We start from the raw sequence: 22,818 nt of genomic DNA, 5'->3' as shown, positions 1-22,818 counted from the left end.
CCCCTTAATACGCCCCCTTTCCGCGTTAGTGGTGATAGCGTGACGTCACTCCATAGACACTACATGTTAACAGAGGTAATTTAAGAAGTCTACAACTTTTGTTTTCTCAAGGTAAGGTTTGTTCTATCTGTTCGAGCTGATTTACCATCTTGTTTGCTTCATAATAATATTGGTCTGTCACATTTTTACATTAGGAAATGTACTTAGATTCTCCAGAGAAAAAAACGTGTAAATGCTAATGTTAAATGACACCACTATCTACCGGAAGGGGGCGTGGAAAGGGGGCTGTGAGATAGGCCTATTGCAAGGGGATCAAACAGATTACAACCAACTACAAACCAAACTACAAAAACTACAAACCAATACATACTGTAGGAGGGATATTAGCCAGGCTAGATGGATATAACTTTAAAAGAACTACAACGTTCAAACAGCATCTGCAACAGTGTTAATTTTGTTGACTAAAACTATGGCGAAAAATGTTCGTTGACTACCTTTTTTTCACAGACGAAAAGTTCGAAAATCAAATAAAAACCATATATGACCACAAAAACTAAGACTAAATATTTTTAACAATTTTGTCAACAAATAAAAGCTAGACTAAAATATGAGGGCAGGATTACTGGGATTAGTTTCAGTAGAAGTAAAACACAAGTTCTAAAATGGTTAGAACTTGATTACTTGATTCTGATTGGCTGGTTACCATCACATGACCGTTGTAAATCTCATTGATAATCCACACCTTCAATCACTTTATATCATTCCCAGCTGAATTGGGGAAGGTGAGCACTTGATTTCCCAACACACGCTGGCCGTGCGGGCGTGTAAGCACCGCCCGCACTCATATGACTGTGAATGTGTGGCTCCAGGCAGCCCCGTATGGGACATCAAGTGCTATTCTCCAGTCACATAGCCTACTTGCAGAGCAAAACAAGGAAGTGTGTGGCTCGCTCTGGTGGGTGAATTTAATCGTTTTATTAGGTTAATATTGCTATATGTTTGTAAACATTTTAGAAAAGCAATAAGCACCCCGTGGATTTTACAATGGCTGAGAGGGTAGAAGACCCTCCACTACGCGTCGGGTCTACCTACACCTCTCAGCCATTGTAAAATCCACTGTAACCTGAGACCTCTTGTGGCTTATTGCTTTATTATCTCATGCTTGGTAGTGTGTGGGTGCCACGCTCGGAAAATAGCCGAATCGCGATGCGTTATGACCTTGTAGATCTACTATTATAAATCGGGCATTATGACATTATCACAGCCCGACAAAATGCATTTTAGTTGACTAAACCAGTAAGACGCGAGTCAAGTTAGGGTGCATGGAAAGAAGAGTGTAAGGGAAAGAGAGCAGAGCGAGATAGAGAGAGGAGGGTGAAAAGAATAGAGTAGAGAGAGAGAGAGAGAGACAGAGAGAGAGAGAGACAGAGAGAGAGAGAGAGAATGCCCTGAGAGTGCTCCATCTTGTCTGCGTGTGGCCCACATATCAGGCAGGTAGCAGGGTGGCCGTGTGCTTGCAGAGCCCTATTGGTTGATTCATATCACCAAACCACAGTGGTGATGATGGCACACAATGAATCAGGACCACGTGGCAAAAAGGGGGGAGGGGGATATATTACCCTACTACTACTACTTGTTAAGTGAATGGAAAACCACAGTCTGAACACAAGCAGTCCACACAAAACACACACCGCTTCACTCGGCAATACGGGAGCCGAAGGAAGCAGCCTGTATTATTTATATTACACCATTATATATTATCTTAACATTATTATTATATTATACCAGAACAGAGATCTCATTTCAGTACTGTATTTGTTCATTGTTATTATACTGCCTCTGTGCCTGCTATTTGTGTTTTTGCTGCCATAGTTCTCGCTACTGCTATTGCAACTACTTGTATAATTGTTATTGCTGTATGATAGTTTTAATGTTTTTACTGTTGCTATATTATTACTTTTGCTCGTAACCCCCCCCCCCCCCCCCCCCCCCCCTCTGTTCTCTGTCCCTCTGGTTTTAGGGACCATGATATCGCACAAGATCAGAAATGTATTTTGGCCCTAAACCAATCAATATAATAACATGTAATTCAATTCAATTGAACTCAGGGTTTCAGTATCAGGACTGTTGGAATACAGGGCAGTTGTTTATGTGTAGCAGAGGAGCAGATGGAAAATGTAATCCTGAAATTGGGGCAGCAGTAAGAACATCGTTACCAAAAGTAAATGTGAACAAAAAGGTAGAGGAGAAATAAATGTACAGTTCCGTGCATGTATAGTCCATTTAATCATGTAAATGGGAAATGTTCAAATCGTTCAAAACAATAAATCTACAATGTTTTGTAGTATGCTGGAAAAGTCTAAAATTGGTAATGAGGATATATGAGTGTGCATGTGTTTGTGTTTTAAAGCTACAATCCAGGAGTTATTTGAACGAATACAATGACAAATCCATACGTGAATATAATAACTGCGGTGGTTGGAGGTTGTCCCCTATACTCTTCCATTGAGAAATGTCACCCCTAGGACACTTACTGGTTGACAATGTCAAGCAGAAGGTGCATCGGATTGGACACGCATTGTACTTTGGATAATGTTGTTGCAATTACCTCTCTCCATCGGAAGAGACACAACATTTATGGATTGCAGCTTTAAGCAGTCAGAAACTAGTACAATGCTGCAGCTTTTTGTCTATTTTGAGATTGGCCTATTATCTGAAAACATGAATCCAAACTACTGTTTGACAGATCTGAATAAAACATTATCTTCCATTGCCTCTTGCCATGTGGTGTGTGTAGTTATGCATATGCAACGTAAGCCTTTCTGGAATGGACTTTCATATTGGTGCTGAAAGAGAACTAATGTGAATTCAGAAGAGCCACACCAGAGCATGGATGACAGTGGGGAGATTGATAACAAAACAATGATAAATGTTTTTATGATGTTTTTTCCACACACCTTGGGCCGTGTGCTTGAATTAGCATGCATCTGAGAAAAACCTAAGAGCATAACAATTTGCTCTACAGATGAAAACAAGACCAAGTTAATGAAAAAGTGTTCATGGGAAAGATGATAGCAAATGTCCCCAGTGTGCACACTATTACAGAAGCATAGTATTGCAAAAATGATTAAAACATACGTGTGCGTGTGTGTGTGTGTGCGTGCGTGCGTGCGTGCGTGCGTGCGTGCGTGCGTGCGTGCGTGCGTGCGTGCGTGTGTTTGTGCGTGCGCGCGTGTGTGTCAGGCGCGCAGCTACGGGTGGGCCTGGGTGGGCCCACCCGTATAGAGAGCTGGACCACCCATCGATTGGCCACCATGATTTGCGTGGCCACCACGCACACGCGAGCGTGCCAGCCCATCTAGCCATAGCGAGGCCCATCTAGAATCGTATTTCTGGCTGCGCCACTGCCGTGCGTGCATTCTTGTGTGCCTGCGCGCATGTGTGGTTCCATTTGCCAGTCAGTATATTTGTGTCTACGAGTGTACAGTGTATCCTTAGGGTCAAGCACTTGAATGGAGAACAATAGTTAATGGATTGTGACTATTTAGAGTTCTGGGCACGTGGCGTTCTGACGCTTTCGTCTTTACGGCCCTAATCAGTAACGACACATGAAGGTATTAAAATACCGAGCTGGGCCATCAAATTAATGACACACACACGGAAAAACCACGGCCCTGACCCACTGCTATATTACCTGCTGCTGCAGCGCTGGGAGAGGACTCGGAACATCCTCAGAGCTTTATTCACCGACTAAGTTCCTTACTTCCGTCTCATCAATAAACTTCCTCATAACTGCCTTTATGACTGACGAGAACCTTGTAGAATATTAATGTCCTAGAGATGTCCAAAGTATCTTTTGAGCGGTTCCGGACTGTAGCCGCGTGACGGAGCCAAATGCTAAACTGTGAGTATGCCATTTTACAGCGCAGTGGTTCGCACACTTCTACTGGCAGATGGACAAACATGCTGGCAAATAAGACAGACAGACAGTTAACGAGAGGAGAGACAGCAGGCAGACAGACAGACAGACAGACAGACAGACAGACAGACAGACAGACAGACAGACAGACAGACAGACAGACAGACAGACAGACAGACAGACAGACAGACAGACAGACAGACATAGAGGCGTATGGACAATACGAGAGGAAGAGGAAACCATTGGTTTGGCATGCAAGGTGAATGCGTGGGAAGAGGCTAGCAGGTAGACAAGACAGGCAGGTGAATGAAGCTCACAAGCCATTAGGGAGGACATCAGTATCATCAGTCAGGGGTGTATGGGGAAGTGATGTGACAGCACAGAGAGAGATGAGACAGAGGTTTAGGTAAGAGCCCCGTGGGGTTGAAGAAAGCAGACTATAGTCACTACACGACACGCCCAGAGCGGTGGTGGGGGTGCCGATCATAGCGAGGCATGTAACGTTATGAGATCTTACAGTACGGTATGGTGACAGTATTGCTACCATGTACTGCGGGATTTTACAGTATTATTATTAATATCATTTTTTCATATATTCTTTATTTTATTTTTGCTACTAGGGCCAATCAACAAACAAACAAAAAGAGTATCATTCTTCGAAGAACAATATTTAGCCAATCAAGTGAATGGTTTGAGTAAGATGTTAAATTATGATTTTAAACAAAATACTTAAAAATATATATACAGTATTGTAGGGACTGTACAGGTGCCTCTAAAGGGAGTGTCGGAAAGTTGTAGTACTGACAGAATAAGAATGACTTGTCAGTTAACGTTAGTTTGGATGTATGCCTGGATGGATGTTTGACCTCCGTTCCGTGATCCGTTCCGTTTTGTGTGTGCAAATTAATCGTTTTTGTTTACTCTCAAGGGTACATTTATTCTGAAGAGATCAGCCACGGGAAGTCTTATTCGTGCTCCGCTATTCGTGATCATGGAACACTTCAGGATGTTTGGAACCTGAAGTTTGTTAGACAATGCGTCACGTGCGGTGGGACGCATCCACCGTTAATTCTGACGCCCCGCTGTACAAACAAAACCAAATGGACCTGTAAGGGTCCATTATATGTATGTAGTATGGACCTAACGACTGCAAAGCTGTTCTGACGGACGTCATTGTCTTTACTGTCTTTATCACGTATTGTCTTCCCTGACACTGATCTTAATGTTGTGCCGGCGGCGCATATTAAATTACTCACGGTATCAACACTGTGGCTGTTTTTGCCACAATATTACCGTAATGTACTGTATACCGTTACATGCCTACTGCAGACACGATGACGAGAGATGAGAAAAAGACATCTCGCTGCACCCACCAACTCTCTACCAGTTATACCAAGCACAACCCTCAGGTGGTGAGGGAAGGCTGGGGGAGATAAGGAGACTGCACATGGTAAAAGATACAGGTTCCAGAATCTGATACCGCAACACTGTTTAACAGTGGTGAACATTATCTAGGGCGATTAGTATGTATTACAAAATGAACCCCAGGCCCCTCGGTCTTATCACATGCCCAGTGTTAGCTTCTCTTCGTGGAAATCCGTCCTGCTGCCCGTCAAGCTGTTCGTTAAAGAAAAAAAGAATAACACTGCGATTTGCTCACAGACAGCAGACCATGCAGAGAGAGACCTGCGTGGTCGGAAGCCTGACCTTAACTGAGATGATAGCGGGGGCTACAGCCCTACCAGTAGACACCCTAGACAGAGTCAGCCTGTCCATCTAATGCCTGTTAACTGAGATGATAGCGGGGGCTACAGCCCTACCAGTAGACAACCTAGACAGAGATGATAGCGGGGGCTACAGCCCTACCAGTAGACACCCTAGACAGAGATGATAGCGGGGGCTACAGCCCTACCAGTAGACACCCTAGACAGAGATGATAGCGGGGGCTACAGCCCTACCAGTAGACACCCTAGACAGAGATGATAGCGGGGGCTACAGCCCTACCAGTAGACACCCTAGACAGAGTCAGCCTGTCCATCTAATGCCTGTTAGAATGCCTAACGTGTTGTGAGCTTATAGATCACATTTTTGGCCAGTGACGCTGTTGTACGACAAAGTATAAAAACGATATAAATACGGAATTATTTTAACATAAATGCCTCTTGATGTGCTAAGAGTCCATTGAGCCTGCCAGCCTCTGTAGGGGGGGGGGGAGCTACACCTTTTCTCCCCAGATGCATGCAAACACGCAGCTTTCTCTTTCTGTTGCCTCAAATCTCACACTGAGCCTGCTGCCTGCTGCTGCCTGCGACTCTCTCAAACACTGAAGAGCTAGTTTCATCGAACCAGCGGGGAGTCAAACATGCCAGGAACAACACACACACGCAAGCACGCACGCACGCACGCACGCACGCACGCACGCAAATGAACACGGGCAAAGGCAAAAATGCAGGCAAACTCCAAGCACTTGGTGTTCATCCAACCCCTGCTATGTAGCTTATTTATTCCAAGAGTATACAGGGATAGTGCCACTGAAAACGACTTTGTTCCTGAGGAGGATATTTGCTGCTATCAAGTAGCAGGGTGACTATCAAGTCACCCTGCTTCTCCCATCCATCCATATACCAGTCCATCTGTCCGTCCATCTATCCTAGCCATCAATCTATCTCGCCATCTATCCATCCATCCATGATCATCTATCTATACTGTCCAGTGTCCATCAGTCCATTCTATCCATCCATTTATTCCAACATCCATCCATCTATACGTCTGTCCGTCCGTCCGTCCGTCCATCCATACATCCATCCATCCATCACGTAGTCTACCCATCCGTCCATCCATACATCCATCCATCACGTAGTCTACCCATCCATCCATCCATCCATCATGTAGTCTACCCATCCATCCATCCATCCATTTATCCATCCATCCATACATCGACCCAACAACATACATACTGTACATACAGTAGGCAGGCTGTTGATGTTGTTGAGAGAGTTAAAACTGGTGTGTAGGTGATTAGTGTAAGTCTTCCTGCATGTCAACATCAATTCCTGTTGACAGCTATCAGTCAAGGCTGTGTGACAGAGCAGCATCAGTCCCCAAGGCACCAATCCCACTGTCATCACCGTAGCAGAGGTCACAAGTCACATGCTTCTGGCATGATTGTCTTATCTACAGTACTTTCACCCTGGCGTTTGAAAATGTTCTAAATAGTAGAGCTACAAGCTCACAGTATACGTTGTGTTGTAAGTGAGAGCTTGTGCTGTAAGTAAGAAAATGTGAACTTTGATTTGAAAGCGGTTAAGTCTGTCTGTGGGAAAATATTAACAATAGCTTGTGACTAAATTATAACTTCACTGGATCCAGAGGCCACTGTAGTGAAAATAACTTCTTCCTACAGTATGCTCTCCGGTCACATTCTCTATGTTCATTAGCACTCACGCCAGCAGCTATGGAATAACCTAATTCAGACAGACAGCCAAACAGGCAGGCCAAACAACCCAGTTGGACTCAACAACAACTACAGAGATGGGGGTCAGAGTGAGAGGTGGTGAGTTACACAACTGTCACAGCGCTGCACCGTTTTGCTGAAATCAAAGAGAGATGAGGGCCTTCAAAGGACAAGCAAACTGTGTCTGAGGCAAGACAAGCACCGGTGTGCTCTGGGGATAAGGGCCAAGAGGTTATATTGCTTTCCTTCAGTGCTTTCTTTGTTCTCCGCTGGCTTAAGAAAGAGGGTACGGAAAATGGGTAGTGAATGAGCGAGAGAGAGATGTGAACAGGTCGTTCGTTCTCCTACCATGCTGTGTGCTGTGTTGATCAAACAGTCGTTAGTGGAATTTGCTTGGCATGTCCGGACGGTGAGGGTAATGAGGGGAGGTGTTGCCTGGGCCCTGATGTGGATCATTTCTGACAGTATATCGGAGGACTTCTCGCCAGCCAGACTGATTATCCTGTTCCTAAACTTCTTCATTGTGTTGCTGCAGCAGAGCTCTTGCCTCTACTTGCCTTTGACTTGAGTAGTGCTTTAACTCAGCAGAGTCCGAGAGGCACGAGCTAAAGAGCATAATAATCCCAGGTGGAATCCCTAAGAGAACACGGACGTCACCTTAAATCTCCAAGGCCCGTAAAATGTACTTATTTTGGGGTGTAACGATACAGTAACTGTATCAACAAGTATATCGATATGTAAACAGCAAATATTGTATCGTTTGACTTTGTATCGTATCATTTTACAATGGAAATAATCTGTATCGAATTGTTTTGGAATGGAAATAATCAATTTATACAATACTATGTACTTTAAGAAGAAAAAAGAAAAAGATGGGTTTAATTACTTTTCCATTCCATATAGCTTGGTCCATCCACAAGTTTCACACATATTTAATGTATTTTCTAAACAGTTACTGTATCGATTTCAAATCATTGAATCGTATCGCATCGCCATAATAATGAACCAATAATGTCCATGTATCGTGTCGTCAACCATATATCGTGATACATATTGTACGTATTGCTGTTAAAATGTATCGTTACACCCCTAACTTATTCTGCTCCAGGTGAAAAGCAGTGCATTCTGTGTCACATGCAGAATGTGGCCAAAGTCCCACATTTCACTATATTACTCCACCCCCAATAGAAAATGTTAGCCATGGCAATTTCCAAACTTTCTTGCTTTCTTTTCGGCAGGCATTTGGAATGTTTCCCAAGTTGTGTTTTACGACACAACCATTCAGTTGTACTTTTTGACAAATGTTGAGACTACAACTTCTATACATCACAAATATGACCAGGATTTGTAGCTGGCCCTGAAAAAAGTACAGACCATACATTTCGGGATATCTGCTAGTCAGCAAAATTCAAAAGGTCAGACCAATATTATTGCCTTGTTGATTCCAACAAAAAACAACAAAGGCCACCATTTGGCATTATTGGATTTGGACTGGAGTGTTTGTCAGATACATTGATTTTTCTCTCGCTGGTTCCCATTATGTTGATGTATGCAGTATGTGATCTGCCACATACAACCCTGGAGTGGAGCACACTCCAGGGTTGTATGTGCGATGCATGCCTAACACCGACAGATTAGACTGTTAAGGAGGACCCATTCTCCTCTGTCAAGGTCAGCTCAGCCTTATGGGGATTGAAGTGATAATGGTGATGCCCTAGCTTATTAGACCTAACTCCCTTTCAGATTTTTTTTTCTGTTGTTGACTGCATGTCTTACAATATCTTAAGCTACAGTATAGTTGTGAAAGCAATTAAATTAGTCATCAAAATAATCACTATGCATGTGAATTTCCAAAGTTATACAGTACCAGGCTGGCCAACCGATAATCGTTAGCCGTTGGTAACCGACAAACACTAACGGATAATGGTGAACCGATCAAATGAAAATAAAAGGCTAACTTCCTCCACACAGAGATGTTTGGAGGGGGCAAGTGTGTGCTAGCAGCAGCTAGTGTGTGCTAGCAGCAGCTAGCAGCAGCTAGTGTGTGCTAGCAGCAGCTAGCAGCAGCTAGTGTGTGCTAGCAGCAGCTTTCACCAAACTTTGGTCAACTTAACTGTAGGGATGGAGCTCGTAGTTTTTTGTTGATAACGATCACATTATCGAGCAGGCTTATCAAGCCGGTTCCTTATCGAGCCCACTATCGAGCATTTGCTATTATTTTGTGGAAAGCTGGGAGACAATACATTCTGAACAGAACCTTATTTTTATTGGCCAGTTGTGAGAGTTTGTATGCCATGACGTGTGTGTGTGTGTGTGTGTGTGTGTGTGTGTGTGTGTGTGTGTGTGTGTGTCGGTCGAGAAATATGACCAGCAGTTAGCACAGCGTGTCATTGTGTCTCTGTCCATGGTGCTGAAATGGTCAAACCCTCTCATATTGTCTTTCTGTTTGTATTTGACTCTCACTCTTTCCAGGGTATTTCACCTCGGATGGGTGGGGTTTTGAGGTTAAGGCAGTTTCAGTGAGGTTAAGGTTAGGTTTAGGCATAGTTTTTGTGAGGTTAAGGTTAAGGTTACGGTCAGGGATAGGCAAATTAGGGACAGTCCCTGGGCGAAACACCCAAATCTTGCAAGAGAAGGTAGTACTTTAAAGTTTCTGGTTGGCAGGATAATTTGGTCAAAGATACACTGCAATCTGGATGGGAACACACACAAAGGCAATATTGTCATACATCCAGTGGGAGCGGGCAGGGAGTAGGATTAATGCCCTAACCACACCAAAGGGTTGAGACGGTTTTAGCGTTGTCCCTGTGGTGTGATATGTCCTGTTGCACGTTGATGCGCGTTGACGCGCATCGTCCCTAGTGATTCAAGTTCAACGCATGGAATTCAATGCCACACCAAAGGATCAAGGCGCTTTTAGCGTTAACTCCTTGCAACCGTTTGGACCCAAGGAGTTGCATGGTGACCCCTTTGGTGTGGTTAAGGCTTAAGACACAGGGCTCTACTCCATTAGCCTGGTTAATAAACCAGACCGAATCAGCCGTTGGCAAAACAAAATTGCCTACCAGCGGATTACGGTCTGGCGAGGCTCAGTAGCACGCCTCTTTCCTACAACCGAGAACAGGTCGGACCAATCGGGACACGGTATGCAATATGGGCGGGCTTTGGTACAGTGACGTTCAATGCTTGAGACTTTTGACTGACAGTAGCTCTGACCAATTGCGTCAAAGAGAAAATGTTTGAACCCGCCCCCCGGGAAATGAAATCCAAGTGGAGCCAGCCCAGACTAATATACCGCGACAGTGTTGTGTGATATTAGTCTGGCTTATTAGCCAGGCTACTACTCCATGGCTCTGCGAATACCGTAGGGTGTAGCAGAAACCTGGCCTAACTCTCATGATTACGTAGAGGAAATGGCTCTAGGTCAGGTCGCAGATTACACGCACGCACGCACGCACGCACGGGGGGAGGAGAATAGAATGGAATCCCACGTTCCTGGCCTTTATTGGGTTAATGATGGCGCTACAGGATAGCCCACAGGGTCACCTAAATCAGTAGAATTCATCTTCCGAAAAGCATGAAGGTGAACAGCAAATGCCATGCCAATCCAATCATATGTTTTTGAGATATGTTGCTTGGGTGGTCGACTAATGGACAGGTCCTAATAAACTACTGATGAAAATGCAGAAAGCGTTCCAAAACATAAAAAGGGGAAAGAGTTTGGATGTTTGATTGCTTTGCGTTTTCTTGCTTTTGATGGGGAAGGGGCAGCGTTTACAGGCCTCTGCCTAGATGTCCTCTGCATTACATTACTTGCCCTATAACATAGACCTAATTAACTCGAGAGAGGAAAATGGAGCTTTGTAAGGAGCAATAAACAGTCTCCATTAAAAGCCATCTAATTAGAATGCAAGCTACAGGGGTTTGAAGGAGAACAGAGGCCGCTATAGTTGTCAAGCAAGCTCTGAGGAGAGCAAACATAATAGACATGAATACCCTATCACCTCTTATAAGGTTATGATAGAATTCTGAGGAAAACACTTGTCTGTATCCTACTGCTGTTTCCAGGTGGCTTTTGCATCAAGTGGGGAAAAGGTCATGGTGATTTCAGCAATTTGCAAATCTCAAAAGCCACACCATCAATTAACCTAATCTATCTGCTGATATCAGACAGCAGGAGCATGAAGTACATGAACACTGTCTTGTGTAGTCTTACAAACTCATCGGTTTCCTCACAGTTTGGCCTTTCGCGGTCTGCCTGATACCAGACTTTACCATGTGCCTTGATAAATCAGTAGACACATTTGAATAACAAAGTAGAGCTATGTACCCTATAGGTATAATATAATACGATTTACATAATAAAAATAATTGGCTACAAGAAGGTTTAACTCACTACTCCTTCTCTGACACTGAGGAACATATAGCCATAAATGGACCTTTAGGGTCTTTGAAATTACGCATACTGGTCCACTTACTTAAATGAACAGAGGATTTGCTGTGTCTTTTCGACCCGTCTGCAGTGCCAGAAGTGCATTCACAATGAAAGGGACATGGACAAAGTAATGTTTCGGTACATTGACCCCTGTACCTGTAAGTCACGTGTCTTAAGAAAGGTGGCCAATGGTGGGCAGCCAGATTTCCATGTCAGCAATGTTCTGTCCATTTTAGGTTTTTGAGGTCAATTGATGAATCAGTTTGAGGTCAATTGATGAATCAATGGTCAAGGAAATGCAGGTCTCCAGGTCACAACTGCTTACCAGAAAGGATAACACGTGTCTATAGTGGTGATAGCCTACTACTCTATAGGTCCAAATCAATCTGCAGGAGATGAAAGAAGGAACGATAGACACAGAGAGGCTGCTAGTATAAGCTTGGATCTGGATCAGTGAATACCCACATGGCACCAATCCACGTCCATTCCAGCAGCAGAGAAACCATATTCATATTCTATCTATCTGGGCAATTTAAACAGGACAGGTAAATGTGTCTATAGGCCGACAAGGAAGGTCGATTTTGACTATAAGCGCAAAAGAAGGAGCGGACAAATTCATCCCTGAAACAGCTTTCCGGACCTCTATGATGGTCATTCTCACAGAGACAGCCTTCTATAATACACAAAGTAACTAACGGTGCATTGATCTGTATCTCATTAGGCCTAACAAAATAATAGTTTGGTTTCCGATTGGCTGTCATTTTTGGGCTGAGTAGGTAGGGAATTTATTTTATTTTATTTATTTATTTTATTTTTCGTGGGAATGATGTTATGAGCAAACTGGAGAGCAGGAAAGATGCACAATGGAGACAGCGTTTGTTTCACCTGACAAATATGACTTTGTAATATTTCTTGTTTTACATAACATTATGTGTTAAAAAAAAACTAGATAGTATAAATAGTATAGTATAAAATGTATGTATGTTTATCCTATGTGTTACTGTGTCTTTGAATTGAATGTTTGTAAACCGTATTACAGCTAAACTATTCCCTTTTCCCTTAAGAGGGTCATTTCTTGCTGGCCCACCTTTGTAAATAAACACTGTGTGTGCTTAAGTGACCTGCCTGGTTGAATAAAGGTCAAGCACAGAGCGGTCCTGCAGAGGGGGACAGCATGAGGGAGAGTTACAGCCAAGGGGGCAAAGCCACCTGCTCAGTACTGATGATGCTACAGTTGGGTGCCACCGATATTGTCCCTTATCATTTGACCCATTTAGGCCTGACCTCAAAATTTAAAAGAAATCCTTATAAATCCTCCAGTTTTCTGAAATAAATATTTTCACGATTTTTCAAAAATAGCAGACCTACAAGCTCATAGCGCGCCACTCGGTGGCGCGCTATGAGCTATAGCGCGCCACTCGGTGGCGCGCTATGAGCTTGTAGATCTGCTATTTTTCAATAGCTAAATTATAACATAATGTTTAAAACACCAAAAGGGGTTCCCGCCCAAAATGGGTTAACTGTCCTTTTGCGCAGATCACGCAAACCTCAGCAAAAAGAAAAGGACAATATCGATGGCCTCCAACTGTATGTGGGACAAGGAAAATAAGAGTCCTAATTTATAGCCTACTCCATCATACGATGGTGTCCCACACCAAAAACAGCCAATCCACAAGCCCACAACGTGTTGTGTTACGTTGTGAGCTTGTAGTATTATACTACTGCTTAAGATATGGAGGTCACGTTTGCTAGTATGGAGTCTCCATCTTTTTCCCTGGGGTTGATCAGTTGCACGGGGAAAGGAGGGGTGATGGTGGTGGGGGGTGAGGAGGAACACACGGACGTGAGAATGCTGTTGCCCAGCTCAATTGTAATCCCAGAGGCCGAGCAAACGGTAAATGAGGTGTGCTTGTACAGAAACGGTCTATCAGGACCGGCTAGGAACAGCAATCTTACAGAACCACGGCAGCCACACTGAAGCTGAGGCTGGGATCACGTGTGTGTAGTCTGCATCGATTTGCCCTCTCAGGTGAACTGTGCAATACACTGTCTTTAAAAGGATCATGCTTGTATTCTCTCATGTAGCATGTAGGACACAGGGAGCAGAGGCATACAGAAATGTGTAGAATCTCTCATCAGATGGATTCCGATAGACTCTCATAATGGAACATATAATACTGTGTGGAGAGCAGATCTGCAACTTGGCACTTAAGACTTGGATTTATTGCACATTTGCTTTCACAGCATGTGATAGCAAATTATGTAATTTACAGAATACAGCGCAGCAATACCTGTGCATGTTAGTAACAGGTTACAATAGTCATTCTGCAGTAGTTTCAAAGGAAAGCTCCAGTATTACATGCTTTTAGTGTTTACTATGTTCTATAGTTAACTTATGGCACATATACCCCATGAGATTTGGAACACCGAGATGCAGTAAACTACAATAAGTAATCGGACCAGTCCAAGCCAATTCATATATTCCTCTCTTCAATCAGACTACATTTACATTCAGACATTGTTGTTGTATGCTTTTGCTTTGACATTCAGGCTCGAAGATGCAATCATGGCTGTCAGTGGCAAACAACACTCGGCAGATGCTAATGCTCTCACCTAAAATCCATGTTATTCTTTGTCACCCAATCTGGTATAAGCTTCTGACACAGAACATAACAGCTTTTGTTCTTCCCTCTGCCTCACACACCAGGTGACGACCTCCCACTAGAATATAAAAAGCCTTTCTTTCTTTCTCTTTCTCTTTCTTTCTTTCTTTCTTTCTTTCTTTCTTTCTTTCTTTCTTTCTTTAAAAGCTGAGAGATGAATCAACAGGAAAAGATGGAGGCCGTTTCAGGGGCCTATGGTATTGATTCAGTTTCTATGACCACAAATACTTTACAGCATAATAAGCCTATGCTTCAAGTCCCCGTACCCTTTTAAGGCTCCAAATGGCCTTGTCGTTATCTACAAATCACAGCTCTCAGCGAGGCTGCCCCATCCAGAGCGATATGTCAGTGACCACAGGGGAGGGAAAAAAAAGAGAGAGGCAAACAGACAGAACTCAGCCTCCGAAAAATGTAATGGTTTTGTTGAGGATTTAGTCAGCGGTGCCGCCAGCCATAGCGAGATCCTCTGGAGACATGGTGAATATTGAAGGGCTTAGCCAGGGCCCTTCCGCCTCAACACTCCTGACAGGAGATTTGTTGATGACCTTCAAACGATGAGGAGGAAGTCAATGATGGCTCTGATCGTCCCTTCAACCTCGCTGCCTGGCCCGGCACTTTGAAAGGCAACTACAATCCCTGCATGCTGCTTTCCAACATCACTTATTACTTCTAATTATTTTAAGTGTGCCATAATTGTGAGGACGTGCCCCAACTGATAGAAAGAGCTAGTTAAAACTGTTGGCATCAAACTCCCCAAGACTGGGCAGTCGGCTTGGGAGAGGCTGTAAAGAAAAGATATGGAAGTGAGAGCCAGGGCACATAAGGCTCACACGTTAGCTGCATTCATATGTCGAGCTACTGCTATTGATGCAACTTCTGATGCAGTGCCCTACTGCACTTGTCTCACCATGAACCAGGCCAACGCTGTCAACAAAACAACATCAAAACAATACAAGATGCAGGAAACAAAATATCAAAAATGTCTTATAGACTTCAACATATCTTCAGAAAGACTACACCAGGGTGCCCAAAAGGTAGATCAAAGGCATTGCAGGTAGACCACATGACATGCCTTAAAGAATATATACTGTACATTTAAGTATATATATACAGTATATACCAGTAGGACACATAAGGGCGAGAAGCGGGCACGCATCCACCTTGTTGACGGCAGACTGCTGGGTGAGCGCTGGCGCTTTGGCATGGGAGGTCAGATCAACATGGAATGAATTCTGTACTGGCCATATAAGGAGCATATCTTGAGTGTACAGGGTTTGATGAGGTCAGATCAACATATGGAATGTCAGAACAGGTCAGCTCCATATATGGAGATCTAAGGGTGGTAGCGGGGACATTCTCTTGTGTACAGGGTTTGATTTCTTCCACCTCGATGATGGCTCTGATAGCCCTCACGTGACTGACTGATGGGCAAAAATGTACGACTTCATAGTAAATGAGACCTGCAGTCGCAAAAAAAACTATTTTTGGCATCTGCCACTTGAATTAAAGTGACTTGATTGATTGACATCAAAAGGGGCCTGTCAGCTCAAATCTGCGATGCAATAAGGCCTACTTTCTTTTCAAGAGTGTTGCACACAAACATCAGTAGCATTACAATTTACAATTTAGGCATTTAGCAGACGCTCTTAATCCAGAGTGATTTACAGTAAGCAAGAACAAAAAACATGGTAATACATCAAATACATACAAATAGTCATCATTAATCTTACGTATGCTAAGAATCTAACAGTGGAATATCTATATAATAAAACTACTGTATGCTTATAGACTATAGAGTGCTACTGTATGTCTACATAAAATTATATTTAAGTTACATAAATTGAACCTATGCATACGCCTGTAAGGTCGTCGAGGTTAGGGCAAGTGCTACGGGCTATGGAGTCTAAAGAGGTGGGTTTTCAGACTACGGCAGAAGATTGGGAGTGAGTCTGCAGTTCTGATTGCTATGGGAAGTGCATTCCATAGTTTTTGAGCCAGAAGAGAGAAGAGTTTGGGACATGTGGAGTGTTCTCCAGCGTTTTTAGCGAAGGTACTTCCAGCCTCCCTGCGTCGGCTGATCTGAGCACGCAGGAGGGTTTGTAGGGTCCGATCAGACTTGCAAGATATGGGGGAGCCATACCTTTGGTTGCTTTGAAGGCTAGCATCAGAGTAAAAGTTATATATACAAAAAGGCCCTACCAATTCCATTTCCCCACTACTTTTTCCCATTCCAACTATTTACAGCATTGGGATAATATATATTTTTGGTGGGTATATTTCGTTGAGCTGGTCATTTTGAAAGTAGTTCTCAAGTAAAAAAATCACACCCGTGTGAACTGAGTGGTGCAACTCCCCCCCCCCCCCCCCCTTCTCTCTCTCTCATTAGCAGGCAACAGTGCAGCACTATCTCTCTCTCTCTGTTTCTGGCACAACAGCGCCCCTACTGGTACTCATAGTCACACATGAGTCACACACAAACATAGTCACATAGGTAACAATTCTTCCCAGGCCACCTGTTTGTGTTTCCTCCAAAAAAGACATCTAGTGAAAAGGCCTGCTGGTTGGCTCTGAATAAAGAAGGAGTGGTTGAAAAATAACTGACTAAGAAACTATAAGGGGAAAAACAAGAGCATAAGAATGCATCGGTCTATCAAATGAAGCAATAAAACGAGCTGTGACATGCCCTGTTCCCTTTTCCACCAAAAGAACGTTGGTTTTAGAACTGGTTCCGTTCTATATTCTTGGAACCTTGGTGCTCTCATGGAACCGGCGGCCATTTTGTGGTTCCAGTCCCGAACCAACTTTTAGGGTTCTGAACCAATTCATTATCACTCTCACTCTGAACTGGTTCAATAGAATACTGGATAACTCACCCGGTGAGTTGTCTTCACTTTCTGACACGTCGGGGTGAGATGTCTCTACGGTGAGTTGGTAAAGGGTGAGTTATCCAGTATTCCCAAGAGACGGACAGCTCACCCAAGAGACGCGAACAGCTCACCTTTACCGACCACAGATGAGACTAGAAATGCACTCTGTCAAGGTGCCAATTTACGCCTTGCACACAAGTAGGCCATACATGGCCTACTCTCCTGTCTCTCCTCTCATGTCCACGTCTCTTGGGCGAGCTGTCCGTCTCTTGGGAATACTGGATAACTCACCCCTTTACCAACTCACCGTAGAGACCCTCTCACCCTGACATGTCAGAAAGTGAAGACAACTCACCGGGTGAGTTATCCAGTATTCATAGATACACAGCATGTTTTTTTTGTGGCTTTCGCCTTTATTTTTGTATGGAGGGACAGACAGTAGGCTGACAGGAAATGGGGAGAGAGATGGGGGGAAGACATGCAGTAAAGGCCGTCGGGATCGGGAGTCGAACCCGCGGCACACTGCCAGACTGGATTGCCAGCCAAGGTGCCTGGACCACTGAGCCATGGCCCAGGCCATACACAGCGCTTTTTAAACTATTTTTACATTGCGATGCAACACGTGAGCCTATATATAAGGCACTAATTAGATCATTGATAGTTGCAGCCCTATAGCTGTACCTCAGCGGGGACCTGGGGATCCCCAGAAACGCATTGGCCATGTCTCGTGACCCCCGCCCAGCCCCCCTCTGCACCCCCAATACAAATTAACCACTATAATAACCTTGTAATAGAGAAAATACATAATAAATATATAATGAAACCAGATATAATCATTAAGGAAAGTATATGCATGTACTATGTAAATGTTTTGCCAGCAACGGATATATGCGTACACCTATGGGACGTTATACACTGTTATAAGCTGGTGTTCAGATGTCATTTGTGGTTTTGTACCGCATAGCTGGCAACAACGTTTCTGGCGAAAAATAAAGAGCTTGTTGCAAAAAATTAAATAAATACATTTAAAAAAAAATAATAGGACCCCCAAATAATTTGGCGTGTAAAAGACCACAACAAATCCTTTCTTTGACATAAATTAAAGAATCACCTCAAAAGTCTGTGGCCTCCTTCAAACACATCAAATATCACACAAATAACATGAATCCCAATGGAGGCTCATCAGCAGTTTACAGTCTTAGCTCCTCTATGGTCTACCAAATCTGCTAGAATTTCAGCATCTGCAAAAACTGTTAATTTACAGAACGCAATGTAAAAGGACACAGACAGACAGTGTTTCTTTTATGGGCATAAAAAGGACACAAGGCAGACAGACGGGTATGGGTACTCTGACCTCTGGTACAACTGACCATATTCACACATATTCAACGGACCATATTCAGTATTCACACAGCAGCCATGTTGATGTAACCCCCTACAAAAACTGTTTCCGCCTCAGTCCTTCTTCCTGGTACCTTCAATTGCAATGCTCTTTTACCTGGTGAAAAACACGAACCTTGTGTGTACCTTATCTATTTAATGAATATACAGAAAGGAGTCCTTGATCTCCCTACTAAATCAAGTGGTGTAGTCAGCAATCTTAAAAGGTTTATTGAGTTACACAGTAGTATGCACCTTGCACTTTTACACAGTGCGCCTGAATATATATATGAATGTGTTTTCTCAAGACGCGAACAAGTAAATTGTTGTCAATGTGACTCATTCCGGCCACCGGTCACATTGACATTTTCAATTGAAAAAGCGTGGTGGCATTTCATTAACTTAATGGCAAGGTGGCCGCCATGTTAATATGGTGTATAGGGTGGGCCATGCATTCATTGCAATTCCAACTTGCTTTGTTCCCGACTTGCATTGTTTTCGAGTAGGCCGGTGCACTGGTCTAGTATACTGTGGCTCAACGGGAGGATCCCAGGAGCATACACAAAGCCTAATCTATAGAACTAACTCATCAGAATTTCTCATCTTAACCTATTTTCCTGGCACCACAAGGACAGTTTTACTTGACAAATCAATATAGTCCACCGATAAAGACAGATGTGCTGCAGTATCTGGGCCTATTACACATTGCCGATCCATCTTCATTTGTGCTGAAAGTCAGACCAGACTTGAGTACCTTTGGAAATGAGCCTCCTCTTCTACTCTAAGCTACGTACAGTCAAGGTCTGGCATGACAACAGCTCTAGCATGATCAGGGACCAATTACACACTACAGAAAAATCCTCTGTATTAATTTAACTCTGAGAGTGGACCCCTGTGGCTCCATTTGGTTACATTTGTACAATCTCCGAGTTACAAATGAATACATTTTTCTGTGAATATGCACTATACCAAGACAGAAGGCACCAAGGTTATGAACAAAATAAAGGAATATATACCACAATAAAGTAGACCTTTAAAGCATTTACCATTACTTAGAAGAGTGTGCACCCTAGCTGTGCTTAGCAAGGTCACAGAGAGACAGTACGATTTCTATATAATGTCTGAAAAAGTAAAGACACGTCAGAGCTCTCCAGGACAGATGACACCTCTGGCCTGCGCTTCAAGGGGCGCCCCTACCAACGGACTGATATGGAGCGGATAATAGATTTGTGATATAACAGGTCGTATCTGCTTTTATCCATGTTCATTTGCTGTTCATATTCATATCACGTGATCCCATTCATTTCAGGATAATCATTAAAATATGCCATTTCTTAAGGTCCTATGACTATGTCTACAGCCTTTTATTGGACTTTAGGTAATTCTGAACTAAATACAGACGCATCAGTGGTCAAATGCGGAAGTGCAAACGAGTGCTCAATGTTAAACCCCAGCTGCGCTGGGTGTCCCCGTGCTATATGCACAGGCCCGCCTGCAGTTACAGCTTTTACCAGTAGGCTCGGTGGCTTCAACGTTGCAAGAAACTTACTAGCCCAGAGATTAAAATAGGGTGCATTTTGCATCCCAAAACGCATTTCATAGTTAAGGGACGCAACAAAACAACGACCTCTGCATCCACGGGATGCACTTCTGTACTGTACTGTTTTTTTATTATAGTTTATTTGTAGCTTTAGTTATAATAATAATTTCTTCTTCTGTTTCTACATGAATAGAACCACATTATAACCATATAAAATGAAATGGGAGTTAAATGCTGCAAATGCTCCTAACGTTGTTGAAGTGGGACTCATAAAATGTCCCTGGGACTCATCTAAAAGAGCATCCCTGCATCCCGGGACTCTTTACATTGAAAACCTATTTACATCACTGCTAGCCTATAGCAACCCAGTTGGCTACACTCTGGGAGAACAGAGCAGCTGATTTCTATGTTTTGATTAGGTGATCCATTAGGCTCGTTTAAGCCCGAGTGGAATAGTATGAGAGTAGCGACACTAGCGTTGACTCATTGTAACAATGGAATGCGGAAGTGCTCATTCTATCTCAATGGGATAGTTCCAATGTTTGGAACTATAGCCCATAGTGCCTATGGGCTAAAGTTCCAAACATTGGCTATAGTTCCAAACATTGATCTCGCCGCAAAGCGTGTCGCCACTCTCTTATACTATTCCACTCGGGTTTAAGCACGGCTATAGAAGGCTGTTTCGACCAATCAGATTGCTTCCTCGAAACGACCTGTTGTATTAATGAAACCTATAATAGGTGTGCCAGCAACTTCACTATTCAAGCTTATCCACACAAAATCCTGTACTTCATGCCCCCCCACTCTCTCTCTCACACACGCGCGTACACACACACACACACACACACACACACACACACAGTACACCACACAGGCCTAGTCAATGAATGGAATGATATGCTAGTCATCCTATCCTTTTCTCTATTTCTCTACATTAGGCTACTGCTTGCAACTGCATGGCCAAGCAAGAAGCAAGGCTCTTTAAATAGCTTTGAAGCGAAGTTTTTGTGTAGCCGACAAGTGTGCAATGTGCAATTAATTACGTCAGAGAAAGGATGATGCCAGGTGACGATAATTTTCTCTCTAAACTTTTCTCTCTAAACTTGACGCTCGCCAAGCCAACACGCCATAAACAATTATAGGCGACATAACATGGACGTCAGAAACGTATACGGTAGTCCTACAGGCTACAGTGTATCAATTTAACTCATAATAAATAGACATGATGTGGCGTTTTACGTGGACAAAGTTCGCTAAAGACGACAAACGTGTGCTTACTTTCATTGACTGTACCAACGCCAGAATTTACTTACCACAGAGTTCCTCATATTTGACTTGACGGTAAAACCTTCTGTTTTTAGCTCCATGCTGTTCTTGGAGAGGTGCAGTGGTCTCATTCTGCACGTGGAAAATGAAAGTATGCTTCAAACGTAAACGTTTTCTTAATGTGCAACCTAATGTAGTGCTGCTAACAAAACATGTCGCCTGGTGTTTGTTAGGGACGGGTTGCTATGGAACTTGCAAGACGAAGACGCTTCCCCCGGTCTAGTATCCCTGGCTGAGCCGTTGCCGTGGGAACCCCACGCCCCGCGCCACTGCTGAGACGAATATAGAAGAATAAAACTTATGAGACAAAAAAGGGGACTCCTGCACATCCAAAAAAACCCGTGGGAGGTGCAATTCTAGTTAGCAGGCATAGACTTCAAAAAGAGAAATAAACAAATAATAAATAAGTTGATGATGCGTACGTATAAGTTGTCCGTCTTTGTTCCCTGAGTGTGCAGTCCCTTCCTTGGAAGGTTTATTTCTCTTTTTGAAAAAATAAATAAAAATAAATAATAATAATAATATATATATATATATATATATATATATATATATATATATATAAACGTATTATAACCTTAAACTTATTCTCAAAACCTTTCTCCCTGCCAAATGTTAGTTAGTTCCCGTAGATTTAACAGATAGGCTATATGTGTCTATAACACGACTAGTGGTTCCAAAACTTTTCAAGTCGAGACCCAAGAGAGAGATTTAGCCTAGTCCGTGAGCCAGGGCCCCAAAATTGGGGTCATCAGACCCATCATCAGTAGGCCTATCAACTGGGCGGAATAATTCTCAATTCTCATAGTGATTTTTGGGAAGGTGCACCCGTAGTAGTGCTAGGGAAAATGTGATAGCATTGCATCTATATGACAACACACAGAAAGCGCTGTGTTGTCATTGTCACTCCATTTATAACGGTAACGGTAACATGTCATCTTAACAAGCCAGTAGGGAGGTCGGACAGAAATTTAATTCTACTTCAGACTGATTGTTCTCTCTTAGTATTGACCCCCTGTCTTTGAGGATAAGCTCAGACTATGTTTTTATTTTTAATTAAAATGATCTATTACAGACAGTGACAACATACTAAAGTTTTTTGAGTTACTGCATGATGAGGTCAGATCAAGCTATGGAATGTCAGAACAGGTCAGCTTCATATATGGAGATCTAAGGGTGGCAGCGGGGGCAGTGTATTGAATGTACAGGGTTTGATGAGGGCCCAGGTAGGGCT

The 22,818-nt window shown here is 43.2% G+C and overlaps 1 protein-coding gene across 1 annotated transcript in view; it reads right to left on the bottom strand.

Moving 5' to 3' along the window:
- The window catches only part of pacrg (PARK2 co-regulated), a 217,666-nt gene extending 195,856 nt beyond the window's left edge, over window positions 1-21,810 (bottom strand). Inside the window, exon 1 of the mRNA XM_079527895.1 lies at window positions 21,572-21,810. Within this exon, the coding sequence (XP_079384021.1) occupies window positions 21,572-21,655 (84 nt within the window). The 5' untranslated portion in view covers window positions 21,656-21,810. The remainder of the gene's footprint in view (window positions 1-21,571) is intronic.
- Between the last annotated feature and the right edge of the window lie 1,008 nt (window positions 21,811-22,818).

The sequence above is a fragment of the Electrona antarctica genome, assembly GCF_951216825.1.
Source record: "Electrona antarctica genome assembly, chromosome: 18".
Classification (NCBI taxonomy): domain Eukaryota; kingdom Metazoa; phylum Chordata; class Actinopteri; order Myctophiformes; family Myctophidae; genus Electrona; species Electrona antarctica.
Note: the sequence above shows the minus strand (reverse complement) of the source record. Positions and strands in the feature narration are given on the sequence as shown.